The 10,316-nt window shown below is 61.8% G+C and overlaps 2 protein-coding genes across 2 annotated transcripts; both read right to left on the bottom strand.

Annotated features, from left to right (window-relative positions):
* Positions 1–26: 26 nt before the first annotated feature.
* On the bottom strand, positions 27–8,755 carry GNI_038640 (hypothetical protein; the record flags this gene model as incomplete). The annotated part of the gene is made up of 3 exons (XM_011131063.1): positions 27–5,287; positions 5,381–7,630; positions 7,675–8,755. 3 exons carry the CDS (start codon positions 8,753–8,755, stop codon positions 27–29), a joined length of 8,592 nt encoding a protein of 2,863 aa, XP_011129365.1.
* A 423-nt stretch (positions 8,756–9,178) lies between these two features.
* On the bottom strand, positions 9,179–10,316 carry GNI_038630 (hypothetical protein; the record flags this gene model as incomplete). The annotated part of the gene is made up of 1 exon (XM_011131062.1): positions 9,179–10,316. A coding segment is annotated over one exon (1,138 nt), but the record flags the coding sequence as incomplete, so codon positions are not given.

The following is a 10,316-nucleotide window of genomic DNA, read 5'->3' as shown; positions in this document are numbered from 1 at the left end:
GGGGGGGGGGGAGGACTGGACGCGGGCTACTGGACGCCGAAGGAGGGGGATGGTTTACGGGTGATGTGCAGATTATTGATGCGCATGTCCACTTCTACGGAGCCTACGCGTTGTTGGCGTTCGAGTACGATCCAGGGACTTTGTAATTCGGCATAAAGGAGTTCGAGGAGCGGGGCGGTGCCCTGGAGGTAGTCTGGGTTGTGGCTGGCGGTGGCGGATTCGGCGGGGTCTAGATCTTCTACGAGGAGAGGTTTGGTGAGCACGGGAACGTAAGGCGGTTCTCGCTTGACTCCGACGACGCAGGCTCGCAGGTTCGAATCCAGCGTGTCCAAAACGGACGTTCCCACCTCGATCGCCGGCAATGTCCAACGCAGGGACGCCTTCAACTTGTGCGCGTCCAACACTACCACGCCCGCCATCGCGATCGCACCCTCCGCGCCCTCGGGGTCGCCCGCGTCCTCGCTCCCGTCTTCGCTTGGCACTCGACGGACCCAGCGCGAACCGGCCTGAACGCTGCCGTCTGGCCGACCGCCCTCTGGTCGACCGCCCTCTGGTCGGGGCAGGAGCTCGGACGTTGAGGCGGAGGATAGCAGCGAGGAGCGCTGTTCAAGGAATCGCGCAACGCGAGGCACCGTGGGGGGACTCGACTCAGCGCTGCCGCCCTTGCCGGAGGTGGCGGGACCGGAGTCAGTACCTGCTGACCCAGCACTTGGACTTGTGCCAGTACCCGGGTTGGACGCGACCGGGCCGGAAAGGTAGGAGCAGGTATATCTGTACTTCTCGGCGTGTGCGTCTTCGAAGGAAGTGTTGCACAAGAAAGTTCCGAGCTCCCAGTGCGGCGGGGTGGCGGCGAGCATGCGGGGGCTGGGCAGTGCAATGGTCGGAAGACGGACTCGGAGGTCGCAAACGAGTGCGCCGGCATTGGGAGCGACGCTGGCATTGGCGCTGGTTGCCGCGCCGGGGCTGGGCTTCTCTGCGGCCGCGAGCACAGTCGCGATATCGCGCACCCAGTCGGCCACTAGCATCAGTTCCTCATGTCGGTAGTTGAGCAACGCCGGTGCCGTGCAAAGATGCACACCACGCAAACTAGAGCTTGAATCACGCGGATCGCCCTGGGGCCCGCAATTGGGGCCATCAACGTCCTGGAGACCCGCCACGACGCTAGCCTTGTGACAGGACCCGGCATTAGCGTTGCGGGGTCCGAAGCCGGGCGGCTCGTCGGTGCTGCTGGTGCGACCGAGACGGCTGCTGAGGCGGCTGCTGAGACGGCTGCCAGGACGGCCGGGCCGGCAACTGCCGCTTTTGGCAGCTGGGTCGGAGGGCCAACATATTTTTGTGTGTAGGAAGATGTCCACTTTCGGTCGGTTCGCGTCAGCTCCCGCGAGCCAGTCGAGGACGAGACGAGGCGTGGCGGCCGCAGGTGCGCCGCAGACTTCGGCGTCGAAGCCGAGGTGGCCGAAGTGGACCTTGCTGGCTTCGGCCATTTTGCGCGCAGCAGCGTAGTTAGCCTTGGGCACGCGCCAGAACGCGTTCGGCTGCGCGGTCCAGGGCGCTGCCAGGAGCACGAAGCCGCTGGCGCCCATCAGACGTAAACCACTCACCGTCAGACTCGCCGCCTGTTGGTGAAAGAGGGCCAACTGCACACCACTCACGAAACCGTCCAACACACACACTTCCGTGCGCGCCTGCAACAAACGCACGTGCACAAACGGCACCGCCACGCGCGTGCGCAATTCGCCAAGAAACGCAACCCACGCAGAAGGCGCCGCCGGCGCCTCAGCTGTCGCACCATGCGCCGCACTGCTGAACTGCCGCAGGTAACTAGGCGCCGTTAGGTCCACCGACTCGTTCACCAAACTCCGCGCACTGCTACGCACTTGTGCACCACAAGGCGACGCCGACGCAGCGTTGAAGCCAGGCGTCCGGCCCGTCGCTGCCGCCTGGGCTGCTCCAGTCGCCGCAACGGGGCCGGGTGGACGTTGCGATGGACTCGCGGGCAGCCGCGGACTGAGGGATTCGAGCGGGAAAGAGGAAGAGGAGGAAGAGGTGGCGTGGCCTAGGCCAAGGCCGGTCGCAGCTTCACCGGGACGCGAAGGCAGTCTCGGCGGGAGCGCCGAACGGCTCCGTCCCGGACGATCCGGGTTGAAGTGGTGGCCGTCATCGGAGTGGTCTTCGCCGGATCGCGAACCGACCGGGCGACGGCTCGCGGAACGGCGGCGTCCGAGGGACCAACGCCGCACAGGGGCCCAGTCGCTCGTGCGCGCGCGCATCGGTAACAACGCTGGACCCCGGCCGGGGGACATCCCGCAGTCAGCCATCCTGGAGTCAGATCGTCTGGGGTCAGACGTTCTGGAGTCGGGCGGTTCGGCGTCAGGATCAGACATCCTGGAGTCAGACAGCCTGGGTTCAGAAGACCTGCGGACGGGTTCAGACACCTGGGGATCAGAGATTCGGTGGTCGGAGCTGCGGGGGTCAGACTCCCTGGGGTCGTATTCGTCGTCGGCGGTGTCTAGGGCCCAGAGGATATCTTTTGTGGCGAGTTGCGCGGACTGTGCGGCCGCTTTCACTTGGTTGCGGAGGCCGAGGAGTGTGGCAGCGGCGGCGTCGACGGTGGAGGGGGCGAGGGAGAGGGCGAGTGGGTAGAGGGTGAGCGTGGCGAGGCGGTCGCCGAGGTCTGCGTGGCCGATGAGGAAGGCGTTCCCGAGGTACTGGTTCTGGGTAGCGGAGAGCACGGAGTAGACTTCCGTAGTCGTCAGTGGCTGGCCCGGTTTCGGACCTGGTCTTAGACCGGCCTTGGCGAGCGGCTGCGCCCGACGCAGTACCTCCTGTGTGCCGCAGCTGACTTGCAGGTCCCGCAGCAAGACGTCGCCCACGGCTGCGTCGCGCGCCACGAATGCACGCAGCGTGCCCGAGTAACACACCACGCCCAACTTTGACAGACGTATCGCCAACGGTGCACCGCTTCCGAGCACGCGCAAACTCACCAAGTTCACGTTGCACGTCAACTGCGTGTTCTCCAACGGCTTCATGACCTCCCGCAACAACGGGTCGCCCGAGTATCCCAACTTCTGCCGGCTCACGCCACTTGTGCGTCCCACGCTGCCACTTGTGCGTCCTACGCTGCCACTCGTGCGTCCCACGCTGCCACTCATGCGCCCGGGACTCCTGTAACCCGCCGCGCGCCCCGGACTCCCGTAGCCACTGGGGTAGCCCAGACCGCGGCGGGGGCTGGCGCTACCGGCGGTGTAGCGTGCCGTGCCGTTGGAGGTACGGTTGGAGTAGGCGAGCGAGGAGAGCGGCGCCCCTGAGGGCATCGCGAGCAGCGGGTGCGGCACGGGGTAGAGACCGGGACTGCCGCGGCCGGGTTCGGACTCGCCACTTTGGCGGTCGCCGCTAGCGCGTTCGAGCGACTCGAGTTCCTGCAATCGGTCGTCGGTCGCAAGGTGAAGTTTGGTAATAGAGCTGGAGCGTTTGCGCCGGTAGAGCACGAGTTCCTTGATGCAGTGTACGAACTCGGAACAGCGTTCGTTTAGTCCTCGCAGCACTATCTGGCTGCCGCGCCGCGTCTCGACTGTGACCACGTCGCCGTGTCGATGCACTTGTGCAATGCGGTCGGCGAAGGCAGGCACGTAACTTGAAACGGAGTGACTCAGGCTCAAAATCGGTACGGCGCCTCCTCCACCCGACGCTGCGCTCGTCCTTAGGCCCGTGGCGGGCCGCCAGACGCAGGTGAAGCACCAGAGCTCGTCTACTTCTGCGAAGCCCTTCCACAAACACTCCAGTGCGCAGGGGAGCAGTGCGCCCAGCAGCCGGTTTACGGCCAAGAGCTCGCCCAACTCGACCTGCTCGCGCTCCTCCGCGCTTTTCTCCTTGCTCACCAATCCCGGGACGTAACTAGCCAGACTCGATGTCACGTTCGACCACGGCGGAGCCGGACTCAACACTGACGGACATGGCACCGAAATCGGCACCAGACTCGCCCCTGTGCCCGGACTGTGTGTCGCAGAATCCGTTACCGGCGAACCAGGCACGGCCAAGGGGGACGCGGGCACAGCCAACGGCGAACCAGGCACCGCCAAAGGCCCGGGCGCACCCACCGCATTCCCGTGGGCCGCACGACTCGGACTGCGACTCGGGCTGCGACTCGGACTGCGGCCGCCCGGCGTCAGGTCACTCGAGCCGCGATACAGCCGACTCCGGCCCGGCCGGTGCGTAAAGAACTCCTGGTAAAGCGGCAGCGAACCCTCCAGCTGCGCCGGAGGCCCGCTCGCTCGTCGCCGCGCACTCGGCGAGGACGGACGCACGTACGTAGGTTCGACCTGCTCGCTGATCGTGACCTGCTTCGGGGCACCGCCGGCCAGTTCCAGGCCTAACAGCCTCTGCGTCGTATTCGCAGAAGACCCGACCCCCGACGCAGTCGGCTCGCGATCCCCTGCACCCGAATGGTCAGGATCTTCGGGGGGATGGCCATGATGCAGAGGATCGTGTTTTGGTGAGACCAGAACGCGGGCGAGAGCCTCACGCAGCCCCTTGATGGTGCGTTGTAGGCCGGTGCTGGAGGCGCGAGAGATGCTGAGATTGTGGGGTGAGTCTGTCTCCAGAACAGGCGCAGCTGCGTTCTGGGTTTGGTCATGGGTGCCGAGAGGCCGGTTTGCGGATGCCAGATCAGGACCGTGCAAGGGCGAGGGTGGCATCGAGTCGTCAATGACGAGGACGTCGGGGAGGTGGGACATGGCCAGAAGTACGCCGGAGAGTGAAGCCTTGAGACGCAACCAGGCGAGTTGTTCAAAGACCGTGGTGAGAAGAATCTGCACCGCGGAGGTTTTTTCCAGACTGCTCGTGCAGTCCACGAAAACGCGACAAGCCTCCAGCGTCAGGTTCACGCTCCGGTTCACCAACACGTTCGGGTCCGCACACAAGTGCCCCTTAGGACTCGTCAACAATTCCAGCGCCACGCCCTTCAACTCCGCAAACCGCACCACTACCTCCGCATTGCCCGGCGGACTCCGCTCGCCCCCCGGTGGCGACTCAGAAGTCGGACTCAGCCGCGGCGCAGGCGGCTGCTCCTCACTAGTCACCATGTCCACTGCGACTTCCTCGATTGTGAGTCGCACCTCGTCGTCACTGAAGCCCCTCTGCACTTTCGTGAGGCGCACGTTTGCCAAACTCACCACCAAATCCGTCTGCACCTCCACCGCGCCCTCCAGCTCGTTCGACGCGTTTGCGTGAATGAACACGTCCTCGTCTGTGAACGAGATCGGGTCCGACTCCTCGCTTGTATACGCAGCTAAGAAAAAACTCCGTCCGTGTCTATGCCACTGAGCGACATCCCCCAGAGGCTACCCCTCACCCAGGGTCGTTGCAGGGGGGAAGGGCTTACGAGATGAGATGACAGAGTGCAGGCGTTGGGGTTCCCCGCCGGGCACGTTGGGGTGTACGTTGGGTGCGAGCTTGTCTCCGCTGAGGTTATCTAATTTGACCCTCAGGGCGACGTTGAGGAGGTTAAGCGTATTTTTTTGATTGACCTCCTGTTCGGTGAGTAGGTCTGGTAAGGGCGCGTAGGGTGCGTCCGAGTGGTCTAGGTGTGGGTGGAAGATGGAGAGGGGGATGCCGTATTGGTTATGCAGCGTTTTGCACCACTGGTAAAGGGCCTTGGTGGCGGTGGGTGAGTCGTCTGCGCGCCAGAGTCGTCCGTCAGCGACGCGCGGTAGTGCGTCGAAGACAGGGACGGGGAAGTCGTCGGAGGGGCAGACGCTGGAGCTGAGAAATTCGTTCCAGGTGTCTTCAGACTCGGATAGCACGGCGAGCAGTTGTGCCGCGGTGTGCAGCGCACAGCCGTCGACCACGACCGTGACTTCTTCGACTGTACCGCTCAGTCCCGCGGCGCCGGCCAAGACGACCGCGAGTCCGCCCGGACGCGCACTCACCCGCACCAGAGACACCTCGTCCTGCAAAGGCGTGTATCCAAACAGTTCCAACGCACCCACCGTCAACCCACTCACCAACGCCGTTTCCTCCTCGACCTCCGTCACACCCAACTCCAGCGCTATGGCCGAAATCCGCACACGCGCCAAACGCCGGCTCCAAACACGCGCAGGCAACGGCTCGTTCGACCATCGTTCGTGTCGAGGCGCAAACCGTTCCGGAGTACACACTCCCAAATTCACCACACACTCCTCCACAGACAACACCACGTACACACGGTACTGACACTGCACCATCAGCGCCAACGCCTCGGGCGCCACCGACCTGAACCAGTCCGCCTCCTCCAATGCTGCCACCGAACTCGCCGCCGCTTCACCGCCGGGCTCCTCCACCGCCGCCCTCTTGCTGACGGGCTCGTGGTCGCTGCCTTGCGACCGGACGGCCGGCCCCGCAACGGACGATCCCGCCACGGCCGATCCCGCAACAGCCGACCCCGCAGCGGCAGGCAAGCGTGGCCCAACACTCAAAAGAGGTGGCGAGTCGCTGGCACCATTGATTTGGCGGAGGTGGCCAGAGCCGGAGCTGGCGCCCGGTGGTCGGGGTCTGTCGGGCGTCTGGAAGTCCGCGAGGACACGGGCGCCGTCGGAACAAAGCGGTCGGGCCTGCTCGGCGCCAGGTGGTCGGGTCCCGTCGGGATAGACTAGCGTCGCCGCTCTAGGGTCAGGGTAGACGAGCGCCGCCGCTCTGGGGTCAGGGTGGATCGGTCTGGTGGTGTTGTCGAGGTGATGTCTGCCTTCCAGACGTTGTTCGAATTTTTTGCGGAGCGTGTCGACGGTTTTGTTAACCGCATCCGTGGCCCATCGTGAGAAGCGTGCGAAGTGGCTTTCAACTACCTGTACGTCATATTCGTCGCCGGTCTTGCGGGTGATCCACTCTAGTGTGGCGCCTTCCTCTCCACGGGTGTGCGGGTTGTCGTCGTCGCGATTAAGGTCGTCGAGCGAGGTGATGTGTCGTTCCTGGCGTTTGAACACGCTGTCGAGCAGTTCCATCAGCGTAGAAGCGTCATTGAGTTGTCCCAAGCTCTTGATGAGCATGAGGACCACTCGTTCGCCACTATTCTGGAGCGGAGCAGTACTATTACCGGCAGTGCCAGGACTGAGGGAGAGGTCATAACGGTTGTTGTTGCTGAGTCCATCTAGCTTCCACATGACGAGTAGTTCGAGGGGGACAGTTAAATCTCCTTCGATGTTCTCGAGCAGTGTGCGGATCTGCTGGTTTATCTGTTTAAGGACTTGGTGCTTGTGCGTGTATTTGACGATTTGGAGCAGCTTCAAGTACTCCGCACGGGTGTGCAACAAATGTCGCGCAAATTTGCTGGTCCAAATGTAGCGCTTAATGTTGCGTGCTTCGCGATTGTAACGGATGCAGCGCACCGCGTACCACCACCATGCACGCACGTTCGACCCACCGCCAGACTCACGAGTCGGACGCCGACTCGGACAACCACAAGAGGCACGCATCAACGCCACCAACGAAGCCGGCTGCCGCGCGAAGCAATCGTAACCCTCAAAGTAGTTCGCAAACAATCCCGCTTTACACAACAGCTCTCGAGGTACATTTAGGACAAAAGTCGTCACACTTAACTGGACAGAAATTTGGCTGTCCACACTCTCGTCGCTTTGACGCACTGAAAACCGATATTTGTCTACGAGAACAGTCCGTTTTGCCGGGGTCGGAACCGGCGCTTACTGGGTGGTAAGATGTGTTGAGTCGCGTTTCGGATCGACTCTTTGGCGTCTTCAGCACGAGCATTGGCCGCGACATCTGGGACGGTGCTGCCGCGACCGAGGGTGCTACCGCGGACGAGAGTGCCCGTGCGGCCGAGAGGGGTAGGGCCGAGAGGGGTGGGGCCGAGAGGGGTGGGGCCGAGAGGGGTGGGGCCGAGAGGGGCGGGACCGAGAGGGGTGCGACCGAGGGGGCCGAGGGCGACGCCGGGTTGGTGAAGGAAGTCGGATTGGGCGGGGTCGGATTTGAACCAGCGCACATCTGCGTGGACTTCAGTGTCGACGACGCCTGGTGCGGCGAAGCTGTTTTGTTGCCACCAAACGGGATCGAATGGGCTGACTGGGTGGTCGCCGTCTTCGCTGTAGAGCAGAGTCTCGTCGCTTCGGAAGTAGACGCTGCCGACAAGATCCAATTCGCGCCCAGAGCGCGCGTCTAGACCGCGGGCTGCACCGTAGGTCAATGATGGCACGACCAACCCCACACTGAATGGTCGTAATGCACGCGGCAACCCACTATCACGCCGGCCATTAGCACCGCCGGCGGTTACGAGGTCGGCAGGTTGACTTTCGAAGCGTACGTGGACATTACGGACATCGAGACGCAATTTGCCGACGATGAGCGCAGTGAGTCGGTTCACGATGGCGCTACCGACGCCTCCTCCGGGTGCGGTGGCATTACCGGGTTGAACGGCTGCGACCCCGGTGAGCAGGCTCTCGAGATCAAGTGCGGCGCCGCCGTCCGCCGCGTGACTCAAGAAACGTGCCTCAATCCGTTCCAGAACATTGCGCCGTCTCGCCGATTCCCGTCGGGCCACGGCACCTGCGTCCCACGCAGCACTCCGTGGCAACGTCAACAAGAACCAGCCGTTCCGCACCGTCACCTCAATCGGCGCACCCGCCGTGAAAATGTTGAATGGCACAGACACTGCCACACGCCCGATTTTCCCATACACATTCAACGGCAGCCCCAACGCGTCTGCCAACACATTCGGCTTCAAAGTACAGTTCCGCCAGTCGAACGCAGAAATCTGGAACACACATTCCATGCCCGGCAGGAACGTGGTAGGTAGGTAAGCAGGAGCGTGGTAGGTAAGCAGGAACGTGGTAGGAGCGTGGCAGGGGGTTCAATCGTGAAGGGTTCAATAGTGAAGGGTTCAATCAGTCGTGAAGGGTTAAATCAGTCGTGAAGGGTTACTTGGTAGCTGTCGGGCGCGCTCAGATCAAGCCAATTTGACAGGTAGTTAAGGACAAGCTTACGTACTTGTGAGGCCATGACATAGCAGTTTTTCGCGGGGGAAAAAGAGCCCTCCTTCCCACCTAGTGACTGCGTGGTGGCCCACCTAGTGACTGCGTGGTGATCTGCAGAAGATGCCCTGATCACCTGTGCTGGGGGATATGCCGTCCCCCAGCACAATGAACTTGACAGTAATCAGAGGCTGTTGCAGTATTGACAAAAACTAGAGAGGGAGCTAAAAATTACCATTGTTCCAATACTTCAAGAGCCTTTCTTCAAAGTCGTCCGTAAGTTGTAAGCAATCGAATTTGCATTCCTTGACGGCCACATTCGGCCTGTTGAAGGCGGTCACACGTGTGGCTAACCTCTCTTCGAAAGTGTTGGTGTCTGCGATCGAACCCCACTGCACATCTTTTGTTGTTGTAGCCCCGATTGTGGCGGAGCATTGGAACTGTGCTACTGCACATTCACAGTCACCGGACGACACCCTTGGGCGGTCTGAGTATCTACTGCAGTTGTTGCTACTTTTTAGGTAGTCGAGAACCACCACACCCAGTCTCCGCAAATCGCTGCGGCTGGTGTGCTCTAGATCAATGCCGGGAATCGATCCCGCGAGCTCCTTTGCTAGCCGAACAGTGAGTGACCTACTTGCTTCTTCACTTGAACCTTTGTACCAATTACATCTGAAGGAGCACTTAGCAGGCTTCTGGTAGTGTACTACGGCCTCCCAAATGGTCGGAAAGTCACTTGTAAATGGAATACCAAAGTAATGGCATCTCGGGTCTTCGTTGTGCTCGCCAGCGCACACAACTTTCCCGCCGCGACCCTCACAGGCGCTCCAGTCCATTTTGGTCCAGCCATCTGTCGTCGCTGGTATCAATTGGGCTATTACATTGTCGTACGCATGTTTACAATGCTTCTCCGTCACTCTCAATGAAGCCAACTCCGGCTCAGAAATCAACGTCGTTACATCGTTGACGTTCGGCCAAAGGGGCTTCACGATCACCACGGGCTTGCAAGTCGCATCTGTGGAGGTGGAGTTGTCCGTCGTGGCGTAACCCAGGGCCGGGTTGGAACTCACGGTAGAGTCGTAACCACCGACGGTAGAGCTAGAGTTGTAACCAGCGGTAGAGCTAGAGTTGTAACCAGCGGTAGAGCCGTAACCAGCGGTAGAGCCGTAACCAGCGGTAGAGTTGTAACCAGCGGTAGAGCCGTAACCAACGGTAGAGCCGTAACCAGCGGTAGAGCCGTAACCAGCGGTGGAGTTGTAACCAGCGGTAGAGCCGTAACCGACGGTGGAGTTGTAACCGACGGTGGAGTTGTAACCGACGGTGGAGTTGTAACCGACGGTGGAGTTGTAACCGACGGTGGAG

This window comes from Gregarina niphandrodes, assembly GCF_000223845.1.
Source record: "Gregarina niphandrodes unplaced genomic scaffold scaffold00005, whole genome shotgun sequence".
Taxonomy (NCBI): domain Eukaryota; phylum Apicomplexa; class Conoidasida; order Eugregarinorida; family Gregarinidae; genus Gregarina; species Gregarina niphandrodes.
The sequence above is the reverse complement of the archived record's forward strand: the minus strand, read 5'-3'. Positions and strand labels throughout refer to the sequence as shown.